General features: G+C 53.1%; 1 protein-coding gene and 1 long non-coding RNA gene across 4 annotated transcripts; one reads left to right on the forward strand and one right to left on the reverse strand.

Annotated features, from left to right (window-relative positions):
* Positions 1-553: 553 nt before the first annotated feature.
* On the reverse strand, positions 554-5,534 carry LOC124235634 (uncharacterized). The gene is made up of 2 exons (XR_006887533.1): positions 5,225-5,534; positions 554-775 (listed from the first exon to the last, which is right to left on the reverse strand). It is a non-coding gene; the product is annotated as an uncharacterized LOC124235634 (long non-coding RNA).
* On the forward strand, positions 3,727-16,591 carry SPINT1 (serine peptidase inhibitor, Kunitz type 1). 3 transcript variants are annotated; one of them, XM_046653898.1, is made up of 12 exons: positions 3,727-4,910; positions 5,087-5,232; positions 5,541-6,080; positions 12,507-12,634; positions 12,862-12,997; positions 13,088-13,258; positions 13,443-13,469; positions 13,785-13,910; positions 14,027-14,077; positions 14,828-14,998; positions 15,211-15,258; positions 15,694-16,591. In XM_046653898.1, the coding sequence occupies exons 1-12, from the start codon at positions 4,480-4,482 to the stop codon at positions 15,903-15,905; spliced, it is 2,187 nt and encodes a 728-aa protein (XP_046509854.1). In that variant the 5' UTR covers positions 3,727-4,479; the 3' UTR covers positions 15,906-16,591. The 3 variants fall into 3 exon arrangements, with proteins under 3 accessions (XP_046509854.1, XP_046509855.1, XP_046509853.1); XM_046653899.1 differs by having other exon boundaries at positions 3,736-4,832; XM_046653897.1 differs by lacking the exon at positions 3,727-4,910 and having other exon boundaries at positions 4,995-5,320.

A 16,591-nucleotide genomic window follows, 5' to 3' on the forward strand; every position in this document is an offset into this window, starting at 1 on the left:
GAGAGCTGCAGCAGTATCTGAGAGGAACTGTCTCCTTTAAATAAAGATTGAACTAATGACAGTGACCTCACCTTGAAAAATATTGCATTACTTTCCCCAAAATTCATTATCAAAAATGCTCAGTTCTGTTCTATCAGTGGAATTAGTGGGCTCTTACTTAGACCATTAAAACTAAAATTTATTGGGGCCAGCCCCGTGGCCGAGTGGTTGAGTTCGTGCGCTCTGCTTTGGCGGCCCAGGGTTTCGCTGGTTCGAATCCTGAGCACGGACATGGCACCATTCATCAAGCCATGCTGAAGCAGCATCCCACATGCCACAACCGGAAGGACCCACAACTAAAAATACACAACTATGTACCAGGGGGCTTTGGGAGAAAAAGGAAAAATAAAATCTCATCTTAAAAAAAAAAAACCCTAAAATTTATTGATTTATGATTATTAGATCATTAAAACTAAAATTTATTCTGTAAATATATTATCCTTCTGTTTCAGTTATCATTGCCACACTGTTTCAGTTATTATTGCCACATAACAAACCACCCGACATTAAAGCCTTAAAACAAACACAGTCATTTATTTGCTCACGATTCTGCAACTTGGGCAGACTTGGCAGATGCAGCTAGTTCCTGCTGGGGGGGACTCGACAGGGCTAAGGATGCAAGATGGCTTCACGCAGTGCCTCAGCTGCGGTGGCTGGGAGACAGCTGGACCCCTTTCTCTCCCTTCATAGTCTCGCATCCTCCAGGGTCTTGCTCTTTTCAGGTGGCCTGTCTTTCCTGCAAGGAGTCAAATTTTTTTACATCACAACTGGTTCTATGAGGGAAAAATGGAAGCCACAAGGCTGAGATCTGGAAGTCATGCGGCACCACTCCTGCTTCGTCCTATTGGTTAAAGCAAGTGACAGTCAAAGGGAAGGGAAAGAAAGATGCCACCTCTTGGTGGGAGGAGCAGGCTGCACATACAGGAAGGGGAGGTCTGGTCCACCATCTTCTGCAGAGAATCCACCACAGCTCCCCATAGAAACCACCATATCACTGTCTGAGACAAGGCACTCAGTGTTCTTTTTCTTTCTTTTTCAGAATTTTATATAAATACACACATATATATATATGTGTATATATATATTTTTTTTCTTTTTTTTGGCTGGGAAAGATTCACCCTGAGCTAACTTCTGTTGCCAGTCTTTCTCTCACTTTGTTTTCTCCTCAAAGCCTCCGTCCATAGTTGTATATTCTAGTTGTAAGTCTGTTTAGTTCTTTTATGTGAGCTGCTGCCACAGCACGGCTACTGACAGACAAGTGGTGTGGTTCTGTGCCCGAGAACTGAACCTAGGCTGCCAAAGGAGAGCGTGCTAAACTTTAACCACTGGGCCATTAGGGCTGGCTCAGTGTTCCTTTTCTTTTTTTTCTTTCTTTCTTTTTTCTTTTTGAGGAAGATTGGCCCTGAGCTAACATTTGTGCCAATATTCCTCTATTTTATGGGGGATGCCACCACAGCGTGGCTTGACGTGCAGTGCTAGGTCCGCGCCAGGATCGAACCTATGGACCCTGGGCCCTGGAAGTAGAGTGTGTGAACTTAACCATTAGGCCACCTGGCCAGCCCCTCAGTGTTCCTTTCCTAGTAGTGTTAAGGACTGAATATTCTCACCAAACCACCCACTCCTCAGAGCAATGGTCAGTACCGGTGCTCTGGCAAATGGGAATGAAGGCTAGTGTAAACCCAAGCCTTCTCTCCCCAAATTCACAGAGAGAGGGTGAGCCACATGGTCTAACAAAAGAACAAACTCATCCAGACAGCTCTCCTTGGGCCTGCAATATAGAATTAGAAAACAATATCATCTGGAAACGCTTTGCAGGGAGGCAGTTCAGAATCACAGAAAGGGCCCAAGATTGGCAGTCAAGAGACCTGAGGGGCTGGCCCAGTGGTGCAGCGGTTAAGTTCACACATTCCACTTCTCAGCGGCCCAGGGTTCACCAGTTCGGATCCCGGGTGCTGACATGGCACTGCGTGGCACACCATGCTGTGGTAGGCGTCCCACATATAAAGTAGAGGAAGATGGGCACAGATGTCAGCTCAGGGCCAGCCTTCCTCAACAAAAAGAAGAGGATTGGCAACAGTTAGCTCAGGGCTAATCTTCCTCAAAAAAAAAAAAAAAGAGAGAGAGATCTGAAATCTGGGCTGGCCTCTGCCACTAGCTCTGTGTCTCTGAACAAATCAAGAACAAATCTCAGCCTCACTAGGAAGAAGGGCTTTAACTAAGGCCCACGATAGCTCTGCCACTCTCTGCCTCTCCACATACTGAACTTTATGAGTCCATCCAGGTAACACTGCCAGAGGGGCTCTTGGGGGTCACTAGGGTCTGAACAGGTGAAGGGCAGATGAAGGCAGGACTGGAGGAGGGAACCTTGTGCAGGGTGGCTGGGAGTCTATCTGGAAGCTGGCATAGAACCCAGAACAAGGGCAGCCGTGGCAATAGACAAGAAGGGATGGACATGAGTGACTACCAGGGAAAACTGTCAGGACCCAGGGACTGGCTGGACGGTTGCAGAGAAAGCCCACGGACAGGCAGTGGGCACCGGTAACTCCAAAGTGACTGGGATGATGAGACCAGGAGGGAATGTGGACAGAGTGATTTGGGGCTAAATATAACGAATGCAAAGGTTGTCATGATGTATTCCTCTCTTCACTATGGAAGCATTCCATGCTCACTAAAGGGCACTTGGAAAATAATTTAAAAACAAGAAAGAAGAAATATTATCCCATATTCCCACCATTCAAATGCCGTCACTTTCACCACTTTGTTGCACTATCTTAGTCCTCTCCCTGTTATGCGTAGTTTTTTTTTTTTTTTAGTATGTAAGAAGCAACATGAGGTAGTGGGAAAAGTGTAGTTTTTGATGTAAGAGAGACTTGGGATAAGGTTTTGGCTCTGTCACTTTTTTCAGGCAAAAATTCATTGAGCACTCATGGTCTCAAATGCTTTATCTGTATTAACTCATTGATTCCTCATAACAACCCTATGGAGCCATATTTCATTTACAAAGAGGCTAAATAACTCGCCGAAGGCCACACCCATGATAAGGGGCAGATGAGAGAGCTAAACCCAGTAGTCTGAGCCAGAAGGCCACAAGCTCAACCCCTATACAGCCTTGGCTTCCACTCTTCCCTGCATGACCTTGATGGCATTAGTAAACTTGTGCAAAGTAGAAACTATTCTCAGAGTTGTCGTGGGCATTAGCAATTATATATGTCAAGTGTCTGGCACGCAGTAAGCATCTCAACTAATGGCGGCTGCTCACCACTTGAAAATGAGTTTTTGTTTCAGGCAAGTTGAATCTGAGGTGAGGGTGGAACTTCTGGCTGAAGTTAGAATTGCGAGTCTGGCAAAGCCCGGGGTTTAGGTGCTGAAGCAACGGAATTGGCCTGCCTGGGCTCCAACCCCTGCTCTGCCACCTAACTGCCACATGACCTGACAGGTAAGTTCACCTGTCTGAGCCTGTTTGCTCATCTGTAAAGTGAGGATAAAAAGAGTACCTACTTTCTTGGTTTGTTTTGAGTATACAAGGCAATGTACGTGAAGTGCTTAGGAACAGGGTTTGGGCATTGTCAATGCTTGATAAATGTAGGTTTTTGTAACAGTGTGTACCCTGGATGTAATGATAAATCTGTGATAATGTAAAATTACAAGAAGGTAAGCATCTCCTGTGTTAGCATTTCTGTGCAAATAAGGTATCAGAGGAGGCAGGAATCAAATCAAACAAAACCCTTTCTTTCCAGTAAGTGCACAACCGTTTGCTTCATTCCCAGCAAACCATCTTTGCCCTGTGTCCACCACTGTGCCAGGGGCTCTGGAAAAATCCAGAAAATCCAGAGAAAGGGAGACAGACCCCAGATTCCCATCCCTGACACCCACAACGTAGGCAGCTGGCAGATGTTTCAGTTCAGCCAGGAAAGTGACCGAAAGTTTGGCTATGGGACCCAGCAGGTCAAGCCGTTCTAAATGAGAAATTAGGACGAACGTTCCCATTGGGCAGGGGTTTGTTAAGTCATCACGAAAAGGGGTGGAATCTCTTATTTCGTGAGGGCATTAATAAGAGCAATCTTGCTCTGGAGGGAAAGATCTTTAAGAGTTCTTCACTCAGGAGCAGCAGTGAGGGTGGCATCAAAGAGTCCACGGTTCCGTGAAGGTCATTCATTAACTCTGCTACTTTGATGAGTTGGAACCTCTAAGCTTCCAAGGATGGCATTTCACTGGAAGAGAGTGGCCAGCTCTTAACCAGGAGCACATGGGTGAGAGAGAAGAGGGAACCTGTGTTCCAGGGGAGACAGCAGCAGCTAACAGGGCGCTAAGGATGCTAATGAGCGCCAACAGGGACTTAGCTCCGACGGGGCCCGGAACCTAAACGTTAGTACAAGAGGAGGGAAGGCCTCAAACAAAAGGGAAACACTGCGAATCAAGCTGGGAAATGGGACGCGGGAAATGGCCTCAGCTTCTCACTCAGGCAGAAAGGAGGGCTTCCTGGAGCTGGCAAGGGCGGGGACGCTGGAGCAGGCATCCCGGATTCCACTTATCAAAGGTGCAGCCACACAGCTTCTAGGATCTCTTCCCGCCATGAGATGGAAATGTTTCCCGAGGGCTGACGCCGACGGCAAGATCGTTTGCATCGGGCTTTCCCCCAAGTCTCCTCCCCCAGCCCCTTCACCAGCGCCTCAGGCATGGGGCTGGAAACGCGGGCCGGAACAGAAAGGAAGGCAGGAAGCAACCGGCCAGATCGCCCGACCCTCACGTGCCCGACGTCGAGGGAGCTTCCCGGCCGGGTCCGGGCCTCCGAGGTCGGCGAGCACTTCTGGGGCGCGGGGCCTCCCTGCGAGGTTGGACTCGGTGGAGCCTGCGGACAGCAGCCTGGAGGGGTGCGCCCCGGTGCCGGTCGCCCCAGGGCCTCAGAGCCCCCTTGGGGACCCAACCGCAGGGGAGTGGGGATGGCGGGCTGGGCAGTCCGGAAGCTCGCCAGGGCGGGGCGGCCGAGGCGCACCGGGCATGGGCGGGGCCAGCGGCACTAGGGTTAACGTCCGCCCCGCCCCGACAGCGCTGACTCAGTTTCACCAGAAACTAGGAGGAGGAGGTGGCCGATCCAGCGCACCGGGCAGCGGGGCGGAAGCGGCGGGCCGAGCCGCGCAGGAAGGCGGGACCGGAACCTCGGCAGGCCCGGCCCCACCCCACTCACCTGCGCAGGTAACCGGGGCCCGGCGCGCGCCGAGGCGGAGGCAGAGCCGGCCGGAGCATGTTTGGCCCTTTGTTTTGCGCCCGCGCGTGCGTCCGGGTACGCGAGCTCCTCAGCCGGCAGTCGGGCCGTCCGTGGGTGGCGGGGCTGGGGGTCACCCCAGTGCGCGTGGGAGGGCTGGGCGCGCGTGCGCCTCTCCCTCTTTGGGTGTTCGGTGCTCCCCTCCCTCCTCTGCACTTCCTCCCGGCCCGCCCGCCTCCCTTGAAGTCTCCCCAGCTGATGTGGTGTGTCTCCTCCTCCGTCCCCTCCCCTCTTTCAGGTCTCAAGCACCCTTGGGGCCCAGAGGCCCGCACTGTGAAGGTGACCCCCGTGGGGAGGAGGGCGACGGCCCCTGGGAGGACGATGGCCGGCGCCCACCTCTCCCAGGCCCTCATCCCAGCGGTCCTGGTTTGGCTCCTATGCGAGCTCGGCCTCCGGGGCACCCAGGCCGGGCCGCCGCCCGAGCCCCCTGGGCTGCCCGCGGGACCCGCCTGCCTGGACCGCTTCACCGCCGGGGTGCCTGACTTCGTGCTCGACACCGAGGCCTCGGTCAGCAACGGGGCCACTTTCCTGGGCTCCCCGACCGTCCGCCGCGGCTGGGACTGCGTGCGCGCCTGCTGCACCACTCAGAACTGCAACTTGGCGCTGGTGGAGCTGCACTCCGACGGCGGGGAGGACGCCATCGCCACCTGCTTCCTCATGGACTGCCTCTACGAGCAGAACTTCGTGTGCAAGTTCGCGCCCAGGGAGGGCTTCATCAACTACCTCACGCGGGAGGTTTACCGCTCCTACCGCGAGCTGCGGACCCAGGGCTTTGGAGGTAAGGAGGAGGGTGCTGGGATGGTTGCATCTGGAGAGACTAAGAAAGGGCGCTGGTGATGGAGTCCTGGGGGAGGCGAGCATCAGAAAGGAGTTAAGGGGCCCGCGTAGTGGTTAAGTTTGCGCGATCCGCTTGGGTGGCCCAGAGTTGGCCAGTTCCGATCCTGGGCACGGACCTAGCGCCGCTCCTCAAGCCATGTTGAGGCGGCGTCCCACATAGAAGACTAGAAAGACCTACAACTAGGGTATGCAACTATGTACTGCGGCTTTGGGGAAAGAAAAAAAAGAAGATTGGCAACAGATGTGCGCTCAGAGCCAATCTTCCTCACCCCCCCCCCCAAAATAATTATGTATATTAAAAAGAAAAAAAGAAAGGAGTTAAAAGGAGAGTCCATTCTACCCCAGCTCCTCCTTAGAAGTGGGTAGTATAAACAGTAAACAGACGGGCTACTGAGTGGGGAGGGGCAACATCCGAGAGCCCAGACTCTGGCTCAGGAATTCGGGATGCTGAGTGGGCTGATGCTCTAGGGTGTGTGTGTGGAAGAGAGGAGGCAGCTCCTCAGGATTCCCGATGTCTGGCCCTGCTTTGCTGAGTCAGGGAGTGAGCTGTCTGGAGGCTGCCTGGTGAGCAGATAGGCCCCTCTGGCCAAGCACTGGCCTGGACACCTTGAGGCCCTATCCAGTGAGCCCGGTGAAGGGTAGTCTCCTATGCTGTTGGGCTTGGGATGGGTTAGCATCTCTGTGCACCCCGCCCCCCAACATATTGCCCTTTTGGTGGGCTGGGGAAAACTGCCAGACCCCAGAGACTAAAGAACAAGCCCAAGAATGGGGGTGACCCAAACAGGGAGAGGGTGGTGTTGTGGGCACCGTAGCCTAGAGGCTCTAGGGTGGGGGTGAGGAGGGTTGCTGGGTGAGTCAGCCCACTGGTATGTGTACCTGGTGGGGGAGGGATGTCAGCTGTCCCGGCAGGTGAGTTTGTGTGCCCTCCCTGCTTAGGATCTGGGAGCCGAGCTGTCTGCTCGCCTTGTTTATCTCCAAGGATAAGGGCAAAGTGGGGGCCAGGGCTCCTCCTCTTTCCTCCTGGGACTGAGCAGTTCTCTGGCTCAGGGTCCCTCCAGAGACCTTCGTTCCCCATTCTCGCCACCAGCTGTTCTGGCCAGGTGGGGCTCCAGGGCAGCGATGGGTCATGACTGATAACCTCTGCTAGCGCTTTACAGTTCACCGATTGCTGTGCCACCCAGCCTCTCACTTAGGCCTCATGATAACCACCTTTGACAAGGGTGCTATTAGTAGTCACCCCACTTTTTAGATTAGCAAATCGACTCCTGTGTTAAATAATCTGCTCAGGATAACACTGCCCGTAATGGGAGGCCTGGAACTCAACTCCAGGAGGGACTTCCAAAAGTCTCGTGCTGTTTTTCATACAAGACCACCTTTCTAGAAGAAACCTGTCTCTGACCCAAGACAGCCCAGCAGATAACAGAACCAGAGACCTGGGAGCCCAGCGGCCAGGACTGGGCTGGGGCTGACTCTGGGGCTGGACTCAATTCTGGAAAGTGGAGAAGGAGCTTCCCTCTCCAGCCTTTTCCTGGGCCATCCTCTCTCCCAGGCGAAGGCTTGCTCTTCTCCCTGTCCTTCGAGTAGCTCTCCTGGATCTCTGAGGAGAGCTGTGATGAGGACTCTGGGGGGGGGCTCCATCTTAAGGCCAGGCTGGGCCACCAAGTCCCACTGAGCCAGAGCCTGAGCCTGTTCCACAAGGAAGTAGCAGAGCGTGTAGGTGGTGACGACTCTTAATTGACCTGAGCTCCCTTGCTGCTCTGATGGAGGCCCCATGGGAGTCCCACTCCAGGGCCAGCGCCTGGAACTCTGGGGTCTGGTCAGGGAGCTGAGCTGGACCGAGTCACATGGTTTTGGGACCAGCCTTTCTTATCTGGAAACCTCAGCCTGCTCCTAGATTAGCCTGTTTGGCACAAGACAGGGTGGACGGGGATTTCCTGGGGCATTTAGGGAGCTGGGTAGGGCTTTGACTGAGTATGAGCTCCAGGCCATTTTCAGGGCCGGGCGCTGCTGCAATGCTTTGGGGAGTGGGGGAAGCTGTGTGTGTGTTAAGGAGTCCATTCTCAGCTGAGAGTTTGGAGGTGGATAAGAGAAGGATCAAGCCATTAGAGCATCCTGGAGGTGAGGGTAGGTGGAGCAGGCAAGGTGGGCGGGGGTGCTTAGGCCTTCTAAACCTTTCTCTTTTTTTGGTGAGGAAGATTGTCCCTGAGCTAACATCTGTGCCAGTCTTCCTCTATTTTGTGTGTGAGATGCTGCCACAGCATGGCCACTGATGAGTGGTGTAGATCGAGTGAGTGGTGTAGATCTGCACCTGGGAAGTGAACCTGGCTGTGGAAGAACAGCGCACTAACTTAACCACTGCGCCACCAGGCCAGCCCCCAAACCTGTGATTCTTGTACCGGGTAGAGAGAAACCCTCCCCAGAGCGAGTTGATTTGTTCACCTTCCCCTGCCTGTGGCCAGTCCAATCCAGATTCCTGCGGCCGCCTGAGCACCCTGCTCCTTCCTCCATCGCCCTCCATCCCCCTCCTCGGCTCTCCCCCTCTTTCCCTTCGAGGAGTGGCTTGGGAGGTGGAGTCTGTGTTTCCCTGGAGATATCCTAAGGCCTGGCCTCTGGGGCAGAGGCTGGTTTTATTGCCATTCTAGCCCTTTGCTCTCTTAGGGATGGGAAGCAGGGAGTGGTAGGGCAGGGCCTGTGCCCCTTGCTCCTGAAGACTGGGGCCTGGACAGGACGGCTGTGTGGGTGGACTTCACTGATTTGGCTGAAGGTCTGACACATCGCTCTGGCTGCCGCTTCCACCCTGGGGGCTAGTGGGGCTAGCCTGCCTGTCTGCCAGGGAGACTGCCAAGGAGTCTGTCTCCTGTCTCCTTTCTCCTTTTAAACGGCTGATCGCTTTCTGCAAATGCAAGGAGAGAGGAATGGGCTCCTCCTAGCTCCTTGCCCCCTTGCCCCGGAGCCCTGTTGGCCTCCTCCTGATCTCCAGCCAAGCCACTGGGCTGAGGGATGGTTCCAGACAGGCACTTTCCTTTCCTGCTCTCCTGGTCTTATTTCCCCTCAACTCCTGGAACCCAGATCCTTTTTCTCTTTCTCCGAGGCCTCTGCACCATTTGACATGTTTCTCTGTGGCAGCTCTCCCCTCCCATCCTTTTGCTGTCACTGTGTGTCCTGGTCTTCTCACCCATGGGACCACCCTCTGTGAGTCCCACAATGGCTCTGCTTTCCCTGCCTCCTCAAAGGGGAATCTCTATGACTCAGCCTCCTGTCAGCCTTCTTATCTTTTCCCTTCTCTTCTTCCGTTGAACTCTCTTACCCTTGACGTAACCCTCCGTAAGGCCTCTCTGGAGTGCAGTTTGGTAACGTTCATCCAAAGTGTAAGTGCACAACCTTCCACGCAATTCAACTTGTAGGAATTCATCTTGTGACTATACTTATACGCGTGTGAAGCAACTTACCAGCCAGTTATTCACTGTAGTGTTGTTTATAATAGCAAAGGATTGGAAACGATCTCGATGTCTGTCAGCATCTTATAATTGGATACTGTGAGCCTGTTTTAATAATAATCATAATAAACCCTGAGGCAGCATGGTTTAGTTCTTTAAAAAAAATTTTTTTTATTGGTGCAGGATAGTGCCTTTTTGTTGTTTTCTGAGGAAGATTTGCCCTGAACTAACATCTGTGCCAGTCTTTCCTATGTTTTGTATGTGGGTCACTGCCACAGCCTGGCCACCGAGAAGTGGTGTAGGTACATGCCCAGGAACTGAACCCGGGCCACCAATGCAGAGCCTCTAAATTAAGAGGAGATTGGTAGACTGGTTAATTAAGTTGTAAATTATAGTGCATTCATACAATGAGTACTCTTCAAAAGAAAAGAAAAGAAACTGTGTTGTCATGGAATGATTTCTAAAATATATTATGGGAAAAATAAGAAGAACCTGCATGCTTATGAATTCAATACTCTGGATAGTCACACACATAAACCAGTTAAAGAATGGAGTGCCTCTGGAGAGAGGAACCTGGGGGATTACAGAGAAGAGGCGACTTAATTCTCACTGCCCTTTTGTGTTTTTTGAAGTTTATATTATGTATATGTATTACCTAAGCTAAAAACAACAAAACCACAAGATTATAAAAGCTATCAAAATCACACCTCTGGGCAGGTGGTGACCTGCAGCGTGGTGTTTTGGAAAGAGCATGAGCTATAGAGTCAGACAGACCAGGGTTCAAATCCCAGCTCAACTGTTTAGAAGCTGAGCGATCCTGGGCAAGTTATTTAACCTCTCTGATGTCAATGTTCTTCTCTGGAAAGGGGTGAGAACACCGTTGTGGCATCATGGTTAGAAAGCAAGTTAATGTAGGTCAGGGGTCATCAAACTTTCTATGAAAGTTCAAATGGTAAATATTTTGGGTTTTGTGGGCCATGCAGTCTCTGTCAGAACTATTCAGTTCTGCTGTCGTCACATGAAAGCAGCCGTACACGGTATGTAAATGAATAGGCGAGGCTGTCTTCCAATTTACAGACAAAATTTGATTTTTACGTACTTTTCACATCATGAAATATTATTCTTTGGATTTTTTTCAGCCATTTAGAAATGTAACAGGTGGTGGGCTGGATTTGGCTTGTGGGCCATAGTTTGCCAACCCTTGACGTAGATGATGCAGGTAACGTACCTACGTGATGCCAGGCACACACTCAGTGAGTGGCAGCTTTGTTAATAAGTATGACTCCAGATCCATCTCCCGTCCTCGCCTCTCTGGAGCGCCCTCTGCACACCGCCCCTCTGGATGGTCTTCTCTCCCTCAAGTTCAACTTCTCTGTGATTGAACCCACGAGTTCCCTCTGCATCTGGTTTCCCTTCTGCCTGGGCTCTGGCTCTTCCTCCCCAGTTCCCAGAGTCTGTCATGCATGGAAACCTGAAGCGTCTGCTCAGCATTGTTCCCACATCCGCCTTAGCTGTCAGGCCCTTGATTCAGACCGCTCCTGTTACATCTGCCGTGAACCGCTGACTGGTCCACTCGTCTCCTCACTCCATAGAAATAATTCCAAACAGTTGCATAAACAGCCCTACCTGGAGCTCAGCACTGTCGCTGCTGTCCAGGCCCTTGGCCCTCCCTTAGGACTCCTGGACCTCGATCGTGCATCTAGGAGGTCAATGTCTGGTGCAGCCAGGGCTTCCAGAACTCTGCACCACTGCTCGTGGCTAGTGTGTGTCCCCTTCCTATACTGCCAGTTGTTAAATATTTGAATGTCACTCCTGCTGTGTCCACATGCCCTGGCCTGGCATCTAGGGCCCTTTGGGGTCTCTCTGAGCCCAGCTGGTTTTCTTAATGTCTGCCAAACCAGCTTTGCAAATTCCCAGCTCCTTGCTTTGGCTCCTCATGTTTTCTGCTGTCACCAACAACACAGCACATTCTTCCCCGCCACCAAACAAAAACAAAATAAAAGAATCAAAAACTCCTTTCTCCTTTCTTCAGAAAGCCTTGACTTATTCCTGTAGCCTGCTGTGGCCTCTCCCTTCTCTGAATGTCCTCTTCCTTGTCTTGTACACGTACCACGTATCACTTCTTGCTGGGTCTTTTCTCCCATGTGTTTCATGTTGTTAGGTCTTATCTGTAGTCTCCTCAAGGGCAGTATATTAATCTTCTGTGGCTGCTTTGACAAATTACGACAAACTGAGTGACTTAAAACAACAGAAATTCATTGTCTCACAGTTCTAGAGGCCAGAAGTCCAAAATCAAGGTGTGAGCAGGGCCACACTCCCTCTGAAGACCCTAGGGAGAATCCATCCTTGCCTCTTCAGCCCCCTCATAACTGGAGGCAGGATCTGTCTGAGGTGGCAGAGACACCCTCTTCCTGTAGCCACTCACCCTGGGACCCTAAGACCTGCCACATTGCTGGCCAGGGACGCTGAGCTTAAGGTCTCTACTAGGATGGGCATCTCAGCAACCAGCCAGCAGACTGATGGGTGGTAGGTGTTAGTCACACATTTACTTATTTGGCTTTCCAAAAATAATGTTACTTTAACTTTTTAAAGTAATTGGCACAAGACCTGCTTACTGTAGAAGATAGGAATAATCCCTCCGATATATATATATATTTATGTATATATTTCCTAAATAGGATTAGATGGCACATGCTACTCAGTCATTTGTTTCAGAATGTGAGTTTAACAACATAAAAATGTCTTCAGTATACCAAAGACATAATATATCTAAAGAGAGAGCAAGAAGATGGTTGAGTGGTGAGCTCTTGCCTGCACCCCATGCGGACTGCCCAGGATTAGGCTGGTCTAGGGGTGGCCCATCCTTCCCCCACTGCCAGGAGAGAGCTGGTCCATCCAGTGAGAGTTGACCTTGCTTCCCCCTCCCCCAGGGTCCGGGATCCCCAGGATCTGGGCAGGCGTGGACTTGAAGGTGCAGCCCCAGGAACCCCTGGTGCTGAAGGGTGTGGGGACCACAGATTGGCACCTACTGCAGGGTGACACGGACGTCAGGGTAGAGGTGAGACACTGGGCTGGCTCCCTGACCCCCTCCTCAGCTCTCCAGACCCCCCTTTCTGGGGCCACAGACCAACCAGTGGCTCTAGGTGGGGTGGGGTGGATAGAAGCTGAGGATGCATTTAATACCAAGTCCCTCTGCTCTCCCTAGGGGAGGTGTGTGGCTGGGAGGGCCTGGGACAGCCCAAGGGCATCAGGGGGTCGCAGCCTGATGGCTACTCCTATATACAGAAGAATGATCTGGACCAAGTGGAGCTGTGGGGACTTAAGGAGGGCACCTACCTGTTCCAGCTGAGAGCTGGCTCAGACCAGCCAGACAGCACGACCAACATCACCATCACCGTGCTATCCGCCAAGCAGACAGAAGGTGAGGGAGGGGGCGGGGAGGCAGCCCCTGGAGTAACCCCCTCTGTTGATTGGCCCTGCAGGCACCTCTCATAAGCCTTCCTCCCCCTAGAATATTGCCTCGCATCCAGCAAGGTGGGGCGCTGCCGTGGTTCCTTCCCCCGCTGGTACTACGACCCCACAGAACAGATCTGCAAGAGTTTTGTTTATGGAGGTTGCTTGGGCAACAAGAACAACTACCTTCGGGAAGAAGAGTGCAAGCTGGCCTGCCGCGATGTGCAAGGTGGGCCTTTGCGGGGCAGCTTTGGGGCTCAGGTGACTTTCCCCCAGGGTGAGTTGTCTGCCTACACCGGTCAGGGAGGTGGGCATGGGAGTCCTCCATTCACAGACCCCCATTCCCCCGGTCAGCTCATCCCTGCTGGGGCCTGGCCCTGCCTCCTCTCACTTCTCTGTCTTCTCCTTCCCAGGTCCATCCGTGGAAAGGCACCATCCAGGTGGGCTTTGTTCCTTTCCGTTCCCCTCATCCCTGCCACATCACATCCGTGCCCCTGACCCAGCTGCTTTTGCCCGAGTCATTCCTCCCTTCATAGGATGTGGAAGGACCACAAAGGCCCCACCCCTCGCTGCCCAGCATCCTCCTCTCCTCCCAGTTTGTGTGTTGGAAGGCTCAGGACGGGGAGGGCAGGAGGGGAACAAGGACGTGTCATGATGCTGTGTGGGGGTAGAGAGAGCCAGGTACATGATGGCCCTTTGGTACCTGCTGGTCTCTTCTCGAGCCTGACCTCACCCTCCCGCCCCGCCCCACCCAGTGTGCTCAGGCACCTGTCCCTCCACCAAGTTCCGCTGCAGCGATGGCTGTTGCATCGACAGCTTCTTGGAGTGTGACGACACTCCCGACTGCCCCGATGCCTCCGATGAGGCCACCTGTGACAAATGTGAGGCCTGGGAGATGGCGGGGCAGGAGGGCAGCAGAGGGGAGGTCCCGAACTTTCACCCTGCACCCCTGGGAGACCCTCGTTGGGCCTGTGCCTCTGATCTCTCATCTTTGCAGACACCAGTGGCTTCGAGGAGCTCCAGAACATCCATTTCCATAGTGACAAAGGTGAGGTCCTCTCCAGGGCCCCTGGGTCAGGGCCAATGCCGGCACTGCCATCCTCACTCATCCCATCAGCGTGCCGAGGAGCCTGCTGTGTGTGCCAGGCTGGGGGCAGAGAGAGCTGGGGGGCTCCTGAGCTCCTTTGGCTCTGTCTCCCAAACGTCAGTCATCCTCTTCACACCTTCAGAAATTTAGCCATGCCCACGTATTGCTGAGGTGTTCTTTACTTCATGTTTTTTCTATAATCAATTCGTTTTTTAACTTAATGTACTAAAAGGGAAATTTGACATCACTCCCATCAATGGAAAGCCACTGTTCCATGCCACAAATTGAGATCGACTATTAAAATAAGTATAATAAAACAAGGGTAATCAATTTTAGCTGGACGTCGTTGCCGCTGAGGCTCAGAGCCCGAGCCTTCTTTGTTAAGAGGTAGGCCGTTCCAGGGCTGGAGTGGAAACCGAGACCTTGACACAATGAGAGAAGCTGAAAGAAAATTGAAAAAGAAATAGTTCTGTGAGTCGGTGTAGTTACTTCTATACTTAAACTATGACCCAGGATTTGTCTTCCATGCTTTTGGCAACACTTTACATGGGCCAGATGTTTCTGGGGCTCTGAGGCCCTCATTGAGTCACAGCCGTCCTTGGCATAAGATGGGTCGGGAGGTGGCAGGCAGCAACCATGTGGAGCCTAGTGGACGGTGGCAGGGAGGCCCTGGGGACTAACTCACCCCTCTGCCTGCTCCTCACCCCCCAGGGCACTGCGTGGACCTGCCGGACACAGGCCTCTGCTTGGAGAGCATCCCACGCTGGTACTACAACCCCTTCAGTGAACGCTGCGCCCGCTTTACCTATGGCGGTTGTTATGGCAACAAGAACAACTTTGAGGAGGAGCAGCAGTGCCTTGAGTCCTGCCGTGGCATCTCCAGTGAGCAGGGCAGTGGGAGGTGGAAGATGGGAGGGTCAAGGCTTTGCTAGGGTGTTCTGCTCTCTCCCAAAGCCTGGGCTGGTCACGCCTTGTCCTCAGCACCTGGAGTAGGGGCTAGAGAGGATGGCAGGGTGGGGGGAGCCTGGAGCACCAGAGAGCAACTGACTCAGAGCCCTTAGTATTGACTTGTCTCTTTCCCCATCATTTTGTAGAGAAGGATGTATTTGGTCTTCGGCGGGAAAGCCACATTCCCAGCGTAGGTAAGCCTTGGTCTGCCCTGTCTCCAGTGAATAGGTATCAACTCAAGGATCAACTCCACTCACTTGGTTGTCACTGCCTAAACCTGTGTTGAGAAGGATCCTAAGGTTGACTAAAGTGACAGAGTACCACAATCAATAATTATTGTTACCTGCCATGGGCCAGGGAGGGGAGCATGGTAAAGTGCATGCAAGATGTTTGCCATCAGAGTCTCAGGCCTTTCCCCACACCACCTGCAAGGAAAGCAACCTGGAGCTGAGACCCGAGGCCCATAAGCATCCCTCCCACTGAGCTCCTCATGGAGCCACTCAGTTCTCATGTGCTCGAGGTCCTTCCACACCTGGCATCCATTGGACTTGATCCCTTCAGTATAGAATGGGGGTGGGCATCAGAACTGAGAAGGCCCCGGGAGCTCATTTGGCCCCTTCTTCCCCCAGGCTCCGTGGAGGTTGCCGTTGCAGTGCTCTTAGTCACCTGCATTGTGGTGGTGGTAGCCATCCTGGGTTACTGCTTCATCAAGAACCAGAGAAAGAGCTTCCACAGACACCACCACCGCCGCCCTCCGCCTCCTACCCCCACCAGCTCCACAGTCTCCACCACTGAGGACACGGAGCACCTGGTCTATAACCACACGACCCGACCCCTCTGAGCTGGAGTTGCCTTGGCCCTTTGGCCTGGGCCTCTCGCCAGCTCTCACCTGGCCCTGCTTCCTCCTTGCCTAGGTGGAGGCTGGGCTGGGGAAGACTTTGGGACTAGACTCCTCTAGCCTGTTTCCCGGGACCATTCTGCCTCAGAGGCCAGGGCTCCAGCCCCACCTGAAGGTGTCTCAGCTGTGCTCAGGCTATTTGCTCCTGAGGAAGCTCAAGGGTCCAAGAGGAGCAGAAAACCTTTGAGTCAGGAGTCCCACACACAGATGGACCTCTCTGCCTAGGATTTTGGAGGAAGTCAGAGTTTGATTCCTGTTCAGAGCTGCCTGCCCTGACCCCATGGCGTTGGGAAGGGGCCTGGGGCTGTGTTGGAAGTTGGAGGCCCCAACCCAGTCCTCCTGAGCTGCCCCTCCCACTCTGCCCAGTCCAGAGCTGGGGGGAGGGACCTCCATATTTTGTGCTGTACAGAGTTGCTTTTTGGTTATTTAATGCTGTGGGGGTGGGTGAGAGGAGTGGAAAGTGCTGGTCTGGCCTCTGCCGCTTCTCCTTTCCCCAAGAGTGGGCCCCAGCCTGGCCTGGCCTGGCTCACAGGGCCAGATCCATGGCATCCTCCCGGCACCCTCCAGGGCTCCCCTACTTCCCACAGGCCTAAGTCCACGCATAGTGTAATAAATGGTTTGTCCTGTGA

Source organism: Equus quagga, chromosome 2 (assembly GCF_021613505.1).
Source record: "Equus quagga isolate Etosha38 chromosome 2, UCLA_HA_Equagga_1.0, whole genome shotgun sequence".
In the NCBI taxonomy this organism is placed as follows: domain Eukaryota; kingdom Metazoa; phylum Chordata; class Mammalia; order Perissodactyla; family Equidae; genus Equus; species Equus quagga.